The following is a 14,935-nucleotide window of genomic DNA, read 5'->3' on the forward strand; positions in this document are numbered from 1 at the left end:
TGTGACGCCGCAGCCAGCCAGACCACACACTGTTGTGACACCTGCAGCCAGCCAGACACACGCTGTTGATTCTAGAACACATCCTCGTGCGTGTTCCGATCGCCAAGCCAATCGTCAGCAATCATTTCAATAACACAGGTGGAGGTCAGGAGTGTGGAGAGGAGAACATGAAGGAAGTGGACTCTTCTATACAGCTGATGAGAAGGCAGGTATCTGATAGCTAGCTCATGTTAGCTACCTAGCTAGCTAACCAGAGAGGGGAAAAGTATGGAAACACTTACAGTTCGGCAGTGCTTGGAGATGGAGCTCTCTCTGTAGAGGATGTAGTCGATGCGGCGCCCCACCCAAGGCTGACCCAACTCAGGGTAGACCATGGGACAGCCTTCCAGGGCCACAGGAGAGGAGATGTACTGCTTCCTCAACTCCTCTCTCTCCAGGGTCCTAGAGACAGGGAAGGGATCAGGGGAACTTAGGACGTCCAAACGACACTTTCCATATCAAATCATATATAATTGGTCACATATGCGTGTTTAGCAGATATTATTGCGGATGTAGCGAAATGCTTGTGTTTCTAGCTCCAACAGTGCAGTAATATCTAACACACACAATCTAAAGTAAAGGATTAAAAAATATATAAATAGTTGGATGAGCAATGTCAGAGAGACATTGACTAAGATACAGTAGAATAGGATAGAATACCGTTTATTAAAAAATATGTAAACATTATTAAAGTGACTAGTGTTCTAAATGATTAAAGTGGCCAGTGGTTTCAATGTGTTGTAGTGCACTGTTTTGACCAGGGCCCATTGACTACATCCAGTGAATGCAGTCTGAGGGATAGCATACCTTTGAAGATTCCTGGGGTCCTTACATCCTCATGATACAGAGTAGGCTGTTCCAGCAAAGTGCCTGAACGATATAACATAAGAAACATTTTTGTCCATTTCCACAGATGTGCCTTGGCAAAAACATTTTTTTTTTTTTTAAATAAACTCCTTACAGACATAAAACAGACAATATAGTTAACATGGGCTGGGGCCTGTACAGGAGACTGACTATACAAGAGGTTAAAAACATTATTCATGTCACATAAATGTGCACAAGAGGACATCAAGAGGAACTTAATGACTTGTAGGCCTGTATGTCAGCTATGTATCCCAAATGGCACTTATTTTAAATGTACACTACTTACCTATGGGCCCTGGACAAAAGTAGTACACTGTATGTGAATAGGATGCCATTTGGGACGCACAATCTAAAGATAGTGCAACAGTCCAACTCACCAATGACCCAGGGCTTCTCCTGTCCGCGGCCCCCCCGGCCCTGCAGGGGTCTCTGTACTCCTCAAACAGACTGTGCCTCTGTTCTAGACTGTCATCTGACCAAGGACCAACACACAGAAACATGGAACAATGTGGAAACCTGTTGCACGACATCAAGCCCACACAGATACCCATCTATAGAAGACAAACTGCATGCAGAGCCAATGTACTCTGTACGTAGACAGAAAGGTATCCAAAAATGACACCCTATTCCCTATATAGTGTACTACATTTGACCAAGGCCCATAGGGCTCTCATCAAAAGTAGTGCACTGTATAGAGAATAGGATTKAATTTGGGACGCAGKCYTACCAGGTGAGCAGTTGTCGAAGTTGAAATCCCCAGAAAGCACGTCAAACACGACCACCTCATCAGGCTTGCTATTGGTCACCTGGAACTCCTMGATCCACTTGGTGAGCATGTTGAGCTGCTCACAGCGGATCTCCCCTTCACCTGCTCAGCCAATCACAGGACACACAGGGATCAGTTCTCTCAACACTATTGACCCCATTACAATACAAGCAGAGAGAGACTGGTGCTGGACAGATAATTACTGCGTCCCAAATCAAAGTTTATTGGTCACGTACAGAGTTAAGCAGATGTTACAGCGGGTGCAGTGAAATGCGTGTACTACTAGCTTTTAACAGGGCAGTAAAATGTCAAACAAGTACACAAATAACGAAAAACAAAACAATTTTAGAAAACCCAATTAACTGTCAGATTCTGGCTTGAAATATACTTATTCCTGTCACCATATTAGACCTTATTGATTACTTTACATGTATAAAATAACTGTATGTTAGGGGTCAATTAAGGAAGAATAGGAACTTTGTTTATGGAAAGTTACCGAGCGAGACAATGGGAAGTACAGAAAGTTTCTGTCTGTTTAAACATGTTATTGCTGAATAGTAATATTTCAAAAGGAAGGAGGTACAGAACAACAGTCTAGTCTCAGTACCTGACAAGGCAGGCCAGCTGCTGTGGAACTCAATAAGGTGAACAGTTGAAGAGAGAAGAAATCTCTGGGAGGGGGGGCCAGAGGGGCCCACCCCGAAGACCAGCTAACTACAGTCCTATCACACACACGCTCTACTGAACGTTCTAGACTCATGCAGGGCCATGACAACACCAGTAAGAGGAACAGATTTAGTTCCTGCCTAGCAACAGAGATGGATTGTTTATCTTAGTCATAAAAGGGAGGTGACTCCTAGTCAGAAGGTATAGATATGTACTTGTATGTTGTGCTTGCAGCTGAGGCACCCAGTGGGTTGAATAAACGTGGCTTTTCTCTAGTCGTCCGTTTGAGTTTTTACTCTGTCTGTTCAGAACCTAAACACAACAAATGCAATCTGTGCATATATACACACACCAAAAAGATATACTAAGAGTGATATGTACAGCAGTAGACACTGTATATTACAGTGCYCTATGTCAGGAATCCAGTATATAAATGTGTGGTGTGCATAAACAGTGGAGATTAAAAAAAACATGAGCTGGCGCACGCCCAGAATAATAGTTTGTGTGGAGGTGCTGACTAACGGCGAATAAACTATCAAAATAAAGAAAGTCGCACACTCCATGTATAAACTCCCAGCAATTVAATGGGTATTTACCAACGTTTTGGCATCCTTGTGCCTTCCTCAGAGTGCATAAARAGTGTTACTACAATGCAATGTACAGTAGTAGCTCAATTATAATGAGCTATGTGAGAAGTTGTGCTGTAAATAGAGAAGAGGCGGCCATTTTGGATTAAGTTTAAAAATGAATGAAGATGACTTGCCTTCAGGTGCATGGAGGTGTGTGCAGTTAAAATATCCAACCAGCTTCTTCTCTTTCTGATTCTGGCCAACTAGCACCTGGYAACACCCACAAACCATTACTTCACCACCGGGTATGAACTGTGTTGTTGATGTTGTTTAACCCATGGTAAAATGGAGCGGCCGTTATCATTACAATAACTCAATACAGTAGGAGCGTTAACGGCAACCAGATGACACTACATTTACATTTGAGTCATTTACCAGACACTCTTCTCCAGAGAGACTTACAGTCAGTGCATTCAACTAAAGTTAGTAGGAAAAAAACAACCACATTTCACAGTTATTATAAGCAGAAAAAACCCTAAGTGCAGGTGAGAGGTGAGAAAGACAAGAGCTATAATGACAGTGAGTGGCATAGAATTACAAATTAGAACTGTATTTCTCCTTAATTTAATCAAAATGGCTGCCAATATCAGCCCATTGACTTCATCCCCTCTAGTAATGTAATAGGATCTCTGTGGTGAGTGGTACCTTGGCAGAGAGCAGGCCTTTAGCAGCCAGGGCGTCCTCCCCCCGGCCGTTAGGGAAGCAGTGGTACTGGGCKTCCAGCAKTGGGTAACGGCTGGCCAGGAACAGGCCGCTGTTGAAGAACTTAAAGGAGGAGCAGCTGCCGGGAGGCTGYCAGGCGTACACCCCTACATCATACAGTATGTGGTTGAACAGGGGCCCCAGGGTGTTGGTCAGCTTCACAGCTGCCCTCTTATCAAACACCTCCTCCAGACACAGGATGTCCACATTGGCCGGGAAGAGAGAGGACACCTCCCAGGGCACGTCGTCTGGCCCAGCCTGACCGCGCTGGGCGACCCCCTGAGTGCGTAGGGCCCGCGGAGGGTTCCTGTGGCCCTTCCGGTCCTGCTGATTGGAGTTGTGGTTGGTGTTGATGACGGGGGCGGGAGAATGGGAAGACTCCTCAGTGTCGTCACAGGGCACGTACACCACATAGTTTGAGTCACTGGGCTTGGGGGGCGTCGTTGTTGGGACCGCTCCGTCAGCTTGGTCCTCYTCTGAATGGGCCTGGGGTGGRGGCTGGCAGGCTGGGTCTGTAGCGCCGTATGAGGCAGGGCTGGTGGTGGAGGGGCCGGGGAGCAGGCTACTGGAGGGGCTGAGGGTGCCACAGCTACTGGGAGAGTCCACGAAGATGCGGATGTGTGGCCGGTTCACGCCCTGCACGATGCTCCGGCCGATGGCGGTGGCACGGCGCTGCGTGTGCCCCAGGTTGTTGAAGCGCGCGATGCCGTCCGGCAATAGGCACAGGTTGGCAGTAGCAAAACCAAAAGTGGCCTTGTTGGCCCCTGCCTCAAAGCCCAGGTTCCTCTCTCCCTCCTCGGCTGGTGCTGGCCTCGATGGCGGCTCCTGGTGGTAGGAGAAGGGCCTTCGGGCGGCCTGGAGGGGAGCCCAAAGCAGYAACCCCAGGAAGGCCAGGGGAGCCGTGACCAGGAAGAGGGCGAGGAAGAGGATGAAGCCGAAGKACACCTTGAGAGGGTGGAGGTAACACTCCTGCTCCTGCCGCTGGGTGCGTTCCAGGCTGGTGGACATGCAGACGGCAATGAGGCGGTCCAGGAACCAGAAGCAGGGCAGGATGAGACCCCAGCTCACTGCATGGAGGCCCTCCACAAAGCAGTTGGGGAATGGGGACTCCCGCAGAGACATGCCGCCCTCCTTCAGTCACCTCTGGACACAAATGGGAGAGCAGGCATCAGGGCTCCCAGCTGCTCACCTCACTCTGGTTATTCACCATCTGACTGAGCCTCTGCAATCTACTGGAAGTAAACGTAGAACACAACACACAGACAGGACATGTAGAGGGTGTTTTCAGACCTTTCCTGGCTCCAATAGTGAGGTAATCAATAGTGCATGAAGTTGCGTGGTTGTCAAGGAAATGACTCCCGTTCGGGAAACCAGAATCAACCCAAGGGGGCTGGGCGACAGCTGGTGCGTCATAGTACACGGGATCAATTGGAGTAGAAAGGCAGATTACATTGGCTTACTGGGCTGCGCGCACAATGAAGGGCTGGGTTGGTGGATAGACAGACATTGTTGGAAAGGAGGGCAAGAGGAGAAGAATATACGGGTATCTTACCCAAACTACTGTTAATCCAGACGTCACCATCTCACAATTCCCTAAATCGCTATAGCGACAGATGTGTAGTATACTACTAGTGGCCGGTGCAACGTTCAAAATAGTCCACACAAAGGCTCCAAAAAGACCCACACTTTCCGACAATGACGCCCCTGAGTTCGCGCATTTCTGCTGACACTGTCATGCCAACCAACATCAGTCATGAATGAATGTGATATCGATTGATTCTCAAGTTCTCGTTGTGTGTGCTTGTTACTTTGAAATGATCGACTCGCCCCAAATGCTGTTCTCACAACTGACGTGGCGTGGTTAGCTAGCTAGCCAGCTAACGTTAACTTGGGAGTACYAACGTTACCTGGCTAATTCAACCAGTTTGTAAATGTTCACTAATTTGGGCTARGTAGCAGGTGCTCACATGCACAATGTATCATTTATAAACAAGACAATTTTGTCTTACACATTTGCATAGCCACACGTTCGTGGACTAATGTTAGCTACGATCTAGCTAAAATAGTTTAGCTAGGTTAGCAAACGTTAACATGAGCTATGCACCTATATTCTTACCTGTCTGCGTAGAAGAGTCCACTTCATTCATAAAATGTGAATTTATCCGTCTAAATACATGTAACCATGGCTACTGCTAAGTTGGCCTTGTCATTCTGTGGATATTTTTCATTCAATATTCCTGTATAAAACAGAATACAAGGATTCCAGCGACCAGTTTACTACTTGTCCCGCGCSGGGAGYAGCCAACTCCAGTCTAGACAGTTTGCGCGTGCATGCTGCTTATTTCCCACCGTGTGCGTGCTCGTCTGAAATGACAAGTGAGCTGAACATATTTCCTTATATGAAAAGTAAAAGGGTTATTAAGCGCGGATTTGCGCTTATAAGGGTCGTTACAATATTGAAAGGCAACAATTTCAAAGACTTTACTGAGTTACTGTTCATATAAGAAAATCAGTCAACTGAAAGAAAGAAATTAGGCCCTAATCATTGGATTTCACATGACTGGGCAGGGTGTAGCTATGGGTGGGCCTTGGAGGGTATAGGTCCACCCCCTTGGCAGCCAGGCCCACCCACTGGGGAGCAAATCCCAGCCAATCAGAATTAGTTTCTCCCCACAAAATGGCTTTACTACAGACAGAAATACTCCTCAGCACAGCCCCCAGACGACCCTGCGGTGAAGAAGCTGGATGTGAATGGGCCGGCGTGGTTACACATAGTCTGCGATTGTGAGGCCGGTTGGATGTACTGGAACATTCTGTAAAATGACATTGGAGGCAGCTTATGGCAGAGAAATAACATTCATGTCTCTGGCAACAGCTCTGGTGGACATTCCTGCAGTACCACTGCCTCAAACTTGAGAACTCTATGGCATTGTGTTGTGTGATAAAACTGCTCATTTTAAGTGGCCTTTTATTGTCCCCAGCACAAGGTGGACCTGGTAATGATAATGCGTTTAATCAGCTTCTTGATATGACACACCTGTCAGGTGGCTGGATTATCTTGGCAAAGGATAAATGCTCACTAACAGGGATGTAAACAACATTTGTGCACAAAATCTGAGAGAAATAACCTTTTTGTGTATATGAAAAATGTCTGGGATTTTTTTTTTTCAGCTCATGAACCATGGGCAAATATTTTACGTTGTTTAAACTTTGTTCAGTGTATATAAAAATTAGTTGTGTATACATTACTTAATTAAGCAGACTGCTTTTTCTTTGATGAAATGCATTTTAAATGCCCCAAAGAGCCCTGGAAGTATTTATTCTGTACAGGTTTCTCCATGTCTGTCATTTCAATATGGAAATATAATGTCAGGTAACTCACAAAGCCAGCCTCAGTGCAACCAACCAACAAACCAAGTGAACGGAAAATATGAATTAAAAGGGCTAAATTAGGAAATGGTCCAATGCAGGAGATGCAGAGCTGTCCTGTCTGCGGAGTGAAGTTTGTATGAGAGAGCGCTTGTCTCTAAAGCAATACAAGCTTAGACACGTTAAGAGTTGGGTTTGAGTCATTTGTTTATAGTGTAAAACCTTGACTCTCCACAGACGACTGCTCTGCTGTGGAGGGAGGTGTGTCAGTGGCCATCCCAGTCTAGCTCTGGTCCTAAACGTTTATAAAAGGCTCAGATCAGCAAGCTCGCGTAACGCCCGGGACCAGAGCTATTCCCAGCCCGTCTACCAGAGGAAGAGGGCTTGCCGTCCTGCCTGGCCATGAAAGAGAGGCAACTGAACAGCAGCAGGAGATCCTTCAGCAGTTTGGAGGGGGCTGTGTTGATAACTACTCTCCTGAGGAAGTCTGGGCTGTTGAGATTAGATTGTTGTTTATTGCCTAAAAGAGGAAAATCCTACTATAGCTCACACCTACATACACAACCCACACATTACATACACAAACCACACATTACATACACAAACCACACTTTACATACACAAACCACACATTACATACACAAACCACACATTACATAAATCACATTGTAACATGGCAGCAAACAAACAACAGTAAACAGTCCCCCCCCCCCCCCATAGAATTCGGTAATGATTCATGGTGATAACCCCCGCGCAGGGATGAAACTCCTCCTGAAGCGTGCAGTGCAGCCTTTACAGTAATTGTCTGACACCTCCAACCTGATGGCAGGAAAGGTGAGCTCTGACATCACAGCCGAGGTGGTACCCTGAAGGACTACATGTGAGCTACATGATCACCTGTTTGATCCAGCTCCTGGCGCTGTAGGAGTCAGCCCTCTGCTTCAGGATGCCGTAGGTGTTGATGATGAACTCTGTGAGGAGGGGGTGGAGAGTCATACTATAGCCTAGCTGCTTCAGCTTGGCCATCAGCTCAGCGTGACGCTGGGACAGCTGGAGCCTGTAGCCCTCGTCCACCTTCCCCGTCAGAGGGTGTGTGGACCCCTGAGGAAAAGGGCGGGGTCAAGCATTTGGTTTGAGTCTCATTGGCACCCTATTTCCAAATGAGTGCACTACTGTTGACCAGGGTCCATATAGGGCTCCATTTGAATAGGGTGCATTTGGGACACACACACGCAGTCAAAAGTAGTGCACTATATAGTTTAGAGGGTGCCATTTGGGACTCAGACAACCTCATGGGAGTGGGGATTAGCCTGTAGAGTTTCTAATTCAGTTATACTGTACATGTCATTATCCAACTCTCTCTTACACATTTGTTTAGAACAGATTTGGAATTAACTTCTTAGGAAATGGAAAACCTTTTTGACTGGGATAAACCGGTTTGGGAGGCTTTGATTTCCATCTGTGTGTGAATCATTGAAATGACTACATGGCACACAACCCACCCTGTTGTTCAACTAGCATTATCCCTAGCAGCAGAAGGAATGTGTTGTTCAACTAGTCTATTATCCCTTAGCGACAGAAGGAATGTGTTGTTCAACTAGCCTATTATCCTTAGCTGACAGAAGGAATGTGTTGTTCAACTAGTCTATTATCCTTAGCAGACAGAAGGAATGTGTTGTTCAACTAGTCTATATCCTTAGCAGACAGAAGGAATGTGTTGTTCAACTAGTCCTATTATCCCTTACTGACAGAAGGAATGTGTTGTTCACTAGTCTATTATCCCTTAGCAGACAGAAGGAAGTGTTGTTCAACTAGTCTATTATCCTTAGCAGACAGAAGGAATGTGTTGTTCAACTAGTCTATTATCGCTTAGCTGACAGAAGGAATGGTTTGTTCAACTAGTCTATTATCCTTTAGCTGACAGAAGGAATGTGTTGTTCAACTAGTCTATTATCCCTTAGCAGACAGAAGGAATGTGTTGTTCAACTAGTCTTTTATCCCTTAGCAGACAGAAGGAATGTGTTGTTCAACTAGTCTATATCCCTTAGCGACAGAAGGAATGTGTTGTTCAACTAGCTATTATCCCTTAGCAGACAGAAGGAATGGCTTTCAACTTTCTTATAATTCAAAAACTGGAATGACCACACACACCACGCACCACCACACACACACACACACACACACACCATTCACACCTGAATGATCTTGTCTCGTATATTGAGCACAGTGAACCCATAGAGTCTGTTCTGGCCCTGGAATACATAGGACAGGATCCTTCGATCCAGCTGGAAGGCTATCTCCCCCACCAACCGCTCTGGATCTGATCAATAACATCATTACACAACCTCTGAATCTGCATGGATTACTTCAATAGATCTCATTACACAACATCAACATTCATCCACAGCTAGTTTACAAAATGTTCATATTCTAAACAACATCCAAACGGTATCCTGTTTCCTATATTGCTATATTGACCAGCCCTATAGCCTACTCAAAGTTATGCACTATATAGGAATAGGGTGCAATTTGGGACCAACACAATAGTTTTGAATACATGTTTTTCTATTCTATTCTGCTATTACAATATGTTTATAATCAGCTCAGTTGATACAAAATGGTGATTCAATTTCTGACTAACATTTTTCTCTAAGGATCATGTACAACATTGTAATGAGCAAACGACCATTTCACCACACTTTCACCTTCTGAGACATGACGTAAGAACAGCTTGCAGTATCTTCATGTTCTCGTGGGTTGTGCACATGCAGCTCTTGGTGTAGGACTCCAGGTTAACCAGGGAAGACGTTCTGTGAGGATGTTTGGAAGATTGATGCAGCTCATGTTTGAATCTGTCCTCATCCACGATGTCTTGCCACTGAATAGTTGTGTTCCTGCCTGTGGGTAGGAAATTCACATCAGAATCAATTCTAAATGCAAAAAGGGTGACAAATTGAGACAAAAAAAACAGGCAAATAATTAAGCAAATATATGTAGATGCTCTCCCCTTTGACTACATCCTCCCTCTGCTGACCTCACTCAAGCCATGGGTTGCTTAGACGTCGCACGCATCAACCAATGGTTGCGTGCGACGTCATCGACTGACAGATGTATAACATATGATTTGGTTAGTCGATAGGTAAAATATCTATCCAGGCCTTTTAAGATCTGGCAACGTCTAAACATGGAACCATGAACGTTCTCAACCATCAGTATCTGTCCTTAGATCAACTATAACTAATGTAGTTTATAAATTGTTTTTGAACGACCCTGGGTTTGTAAGCGCGGAAATCGACTCTTGCCGCACGAGCATATGCGGCACAGACGATAGCGCACCGAATCTCGGGCTAGAAGGTCGAGGGTTCGAGACCTGCTCCCGGCCTGTTTCATTACATTATTATATGTCCAATATTTTAGCTGGTGCTTTGCTAGGACCTGCATGGCAGTACTGATATGCAGGGTTGGGATTAATTACATTTCATTTCACGCCGTATAGTGTAAATCCAATTCTTCAGCTTTTCCAACCCTGCTTATTAATTCTAACGGTACGGACGTGTCACGTCTTGGACGTCCTCTAGTGGCAAAGAGCGGCACACGCACCACCATTACCCACATAGATGGAGATTGCAATGCGTAAACCATACTTGAACAGTTACCTGTCGATTTCCTGAGAGTATCGCTGGTTAGAGCGGAGGTTTGCAGTTTGGACTTCAGATCAAAGTTTTCCTTCATCAGGCCAAGCATTATTTTCAGGTCGTCATTCTCGTACCGCAGTTTCTCATTCTCCAAGCGCAATGACGCACCGCCCCCCTCTGTATCCATATCCACCCAGACACTTCTCCGACTCCAAGCGCCTACTTCAGGCGTTCAGACAATTGAGAGACAACCCGCAAGTTTGTAGACCCTTTCCGTCTGTCTTATAAATCAAATCCTCAAATGAAATAGGTTATAAATAGCATCGTAATAGGGTGTCAGAACGTTCGATTTAACTTGACACCGTTGTCATGTGTCATAATTACACATTGAACATAATTATAGAATCTCCTTTATGATGTCTAAACAGATAGGCTATACGTCATTCTTGACGCTCAACATTTGCATTGCATCAGGGGAAATCATTTCTCACACTATTTCTCTCCAGACTGAAAAGCTAAAAACTAGGCACAAATGTCTGTTTGGCTTAGAAAAAAAATCATCATATCACAAAGTGCATAATCATGATTCATACACTTTTAGAAACTATTTAGCAGCATCCAGTAATCACCAGCACTGATAAAAAAGAAAAAGAAAGAGATTACAATTCAGTTTTAATTGAATAACTATCAACAAATACAGCTGCAAAGACTCACAAACATCAGAAATATCACAAAACAAATTGAATTCAAATATATTATGACTTATTCACACTACACAATTTAAACCAGTCTGGATTGTGGTAAAACTGATCACAATAAACACGAGAGTACTATCAAGCAGAGTTACTTGCTATGACTGTGATATGTGGTTGTTTAGTTACCCAAGTTGAATGAACGACTAAGTCAAATCAAAATGTTTTGTAACATGCGCTGAATACAACAGGTGTAGACTTCACTGTGAAATGCTTATTTACGAGTCTTTTCCCAACAATGCAGAGTTAAAAAGTACGAAGATTAGCAAAGAAAAATAGTAACACAATAGAAAAATAACATGGCTCTGGATAAGAACATCTGCTAAATCAGGTTTCCCAAACACGCTCTGCAATGACTGACAAGAGGAACTGATGATGCACCACCCCATTTAGAAATGTTCACCTTGTGCATTCTACTATTACAACTTCCAAGAGTAAGTTCAAAGCCGGACTGAGTTCGCTAGGGGGGGCGTGCCCACATTTGAACACGCTCTGAATGGGAACCACATTTAGGACGACAGGCGACAGCAGTGTTCACCTGAGACATAGGCACATAAAACAAGTGTAGCAGGTGTTGTACTAGATATGGGAACAATTAGTAACTCCTGTAAAAAGACTCCTTCATCCTTCAATGGTTTCCTTTAGAGGAAGCTCTCAGTCCGTGCTCTTCCAACGATAGACAGGATGTAGAGGAAGATGTTGATGATGTCAGTGTACAGAGGGAGGCAGCAAAAAACATAGTCCTCTGGACTCAGGCCTTCTCCTTGTTGCCAAGCAGCAGCTGAGTGTCCACAGCCAAGAACTGGAATCAAGATTTTTCAAAAGAATGATCATTCTATTATTAATTAGCATTCCACTCATTCTATTTAGCAAAATCTGTGCAGTGAGTAAGGCTTGATTTGGTCTGACAACACATGTTAAAATATGACTAAGCTGTGTACAAAATGGCACCCTGTTCCCTTATAGGGCATTACTTGGCCATGGCCCATCAATCAAAACACTTGCATGAATACTTAAAATAGTTGCCCTACTACCACCACCAGTATCGTTCTACAGGAAGAGAGACACCACCAATGATAATCAAGATCATTACCAAAGAAAGAGATTTTAGTCATGCATCCCTAATGCACCATTCCCTAAATAGTGCACTACAATGGTCAAAAGTAGTGCACTATAAAGAAAATAGAGTGGCATTTGTGACAAGGACTTACGCATGTGAAGAGTAGAGCGCCAGCGAGGCGTAGACCAGTTCAAGGATCTTGTTGCGGATGAAGATGCAGAGGAAGCCGAAAGGACCAGGACAATCAGACAGACCAAACGCACACCGTGACAGGAAGTGAAGTCATACTTGGTCTTATAAGGTCGGAGGTCGGGTCAGGAAGAATGCCAAAAGGTCAAAAGGGACATATTAGGTATTAGCCAATGAGTTTACTATCAAACAATAATAATATCACTAGCCTACAACGTGACATCAGGATAGGGTCAGTACCATCACTAGCCTCACTGAACAGGTAGCGGCATACCATCCACTAGCCTCACTGAAACGGGAGGGTCAGTACATCACTAGCCTCACTGAACAGGATAGGTCGAGTCACCATCACTTAGGCTCACTGAACAGGGCAGGGTCAATACCATCACTGAACAGGGCCAGTATCTATGATGGCAGGGTCGGGGTCAATTCCTGTTAAATTTGATTCCATAGGAATGCTGTTTAAAGGTACACTCAGCGATATGACGTAGGTGCACAAAGTAAACAGCGTAGTTTATCAATTTCCCCAACTAAGAGCGTTGAAGCGTGAGGCTCAACTCCCCCTCTGTTTTGGTACCGTACCTACSACGCTCTAACAGCGTGACGTGAACCCATACCCATGCACAGATACTGTGTGTGACTGTGTGGGAGCAAAGTCTTGCATCTCGCTCATGGCAATGTCATTTCACTGAGTCTACCTTTAATTCTGACATTGACTGGAATACACCCCATCCCTGATAACCCTATGCCATGTTGAACTGTGAGAAGAGAGGAGAGAGGAGAGAGAGATGGATACAGACCTGGAGAGAGAAGATAACCACGGTGAAGCAGACAACAGCAGTGATGCCCACGGCCATGATGACTGAGTCAGTGTCGTAGAAACTAGCGATCATCCCCACCATGTAGGACATAGCCAGGGTCAGGATGGACTGGAAACACCAGAGGCAAGGAGAGTCATACAACCTCTTTTACAACTTCAACAATACTTATGCAACTTATGATGTAGAAGTGCACATATCAACGCAAACTTATAGTGAATAAGACATTTCTTTTCATCTTCKATTAGATAAATGTACAGAACCGGCCCATAAAGAACAGCTACGAATACTATTCTTCATTGAGGGTGTTTTTTAGTCCAGGTAAAGGCTTAATCTGAGTTTGGAAAACAGGACCATAAAGTATATAATTATATAATGGTAATAATGGCCATTTAAATGAGACAGGTCTTATTAACTTACTAGTGCAATCAGGTTCCATGGATGTTTGCGGCGAAACTCTCCACAGCAGCTGATGGTGATGAGAGAGACGAAGAAGACGCCATAGGACACCCAGTAGGTCCATGTGTTGGCCCTSACGAACACTTTGATGCCCTCCACAAAGGTGAAGAGAGCCACAAAGGAGAATGTTACCATCAGCTGGACGGTCAACACCATGAAGACCTGTAGGTGGACAAGGAGACAGAGACTATTAGTACAGAGATAGCATACAGCTACAAGAATTCCAATTACAGATGAAATGTAGACTCTGCTCTTTAAAAACGGTTTTGAAGCCATTTTGTTTGATTATTATGATGGCTATACAAGATGCATGTACAACCATTTTATCTTAAGTTAATATTTTTTCTTTAGTTCAAGTTTGCTTGAGGTCCTGATTTGGAGCCTCTTGTCATCCAGGTTGTCCCTTACTTTCGGATGAAGGCTCGTCTTATGGTCTTGTCGTCCAGTCCGGTGCCAAGAGAGAAGAAATATTGTCACTAAAGGCTGGGGGTTGATTCATCGCTGTGGTAACCAGTGTTTGGGTCTGGGAGAAAAGACAGACTCAATGCAATGCCACATCAAGACCAACAAACACCTTCCAATGACCCTTTCTATCCATTAATGACTGATAACACACATCAGACCACCAAACACTCCAATGACCCTTTCTATCCATCAATGACTGATAAACACACATCAGACCACAAACACTTCCAATGACCCTTTCTATCTATCAATGACTGATAACACACATCAGACCACAAACACCTTCCAATGCCCCTTTCTATCCATCAATGACTGATAACCACACATCAGACCACAAAACACTTCAATGACCCTTTCTATCTATCAATGACTGATAACACACATCAGACCAAAACAACTTTCAATGCCCTTTCTTCCATTAATTGACTGATACACACATCAGACCACAAACACTTCCAATGACCCTTTCTATCCGATCATGACTGATAACACACATTGTTTTCAGCTCGCGCTACTACG

The 14,935-nt window shown here is 44.5% G+C and overlaps 2 protein-coding genes and 1 pseudogene across 2 annotated transcripts in view; all 3 read right to left on the minus strand.

Annotated features, from left to right (window-relative positions):
• smpd5 (sphingomyelin phosphodiesterase 5) overlaps positions 1–6,180 on the minus strand; it is a 9,059-nt gene extending 2,879 nt beyond the window's left edge. Inside the window, 9 exon segments of the mRNA XM_024143865.2 lie at positions 282–441; positions 847–859; positions 862–909; positions 1,284–1,314; positions 1,317–1,378; positions 1,634–1,774; positions 3,102–3,177; positions 3,613–4,901; positions 5,786–6,180. Coding sequence (XP_023999633.2) covers positions 282–441; positions 847–859; positions 862–909; positions 1,284–1,314; positions 1,317–1,378; positions 1,634–1,774; positions 3,102–3,177; positions 3,613–4,791 — 1,710 coding nt within the window. The 5' untranslated portion in view covers positions 4,792–4,901; positions 5,786–6,180.
• Positions 6,181–7,229: 1,049 nt separating this feature from the next.
• On the minus strand, positions 7,230–10,860 carry LOC112077350 (speriolin-like protein). The gene is made up of 5 exons (XM_070441659.1): positions 10,695–10,860; positions 9,234–9,358; positions 7,928–8,139; positions 7,645–7,648; positions 7,230–7,574 (listed from the first exon to the last, which is right to left on the minus strand). The coding sequence occupies exons 1-5, from the start codon at positions 10,858–10,860 to the stop codon at positions 7,353–7,355; spliced, it is 729 nt and encodes a 242-aa protein (XP_070297760.1). The 3' UTR covers positions 7,230–7,352.
• Positions 10,861–11,326: 466 nt separating this feature from the next.
• The window catches only part of LOC112077348 (protein lifeguard 1-like), a 10,088-nt pseudogene continuing 6,479 nt past the window's right edge, over positions 11,327–14,935 (minus strand).

The sequence above is a fragment of the Salvelinus sp. IW2-2015 genome, unplaced genomic scaffold (assembly GCF_002910315.2).
Source record: "Salvelinus sp. IW2-2015 unplaced genomic scaffold, ASM291031v2 Un_scaffold4467, whole genome shotgun sequence".
Taxonomy (NCBI): Eukaryota; Metazoa; Chordata; class Actinopteri; order Salmoniformes; family Salmonidae; genus Salvelinus; species Salvelinus sp. IW2-2015.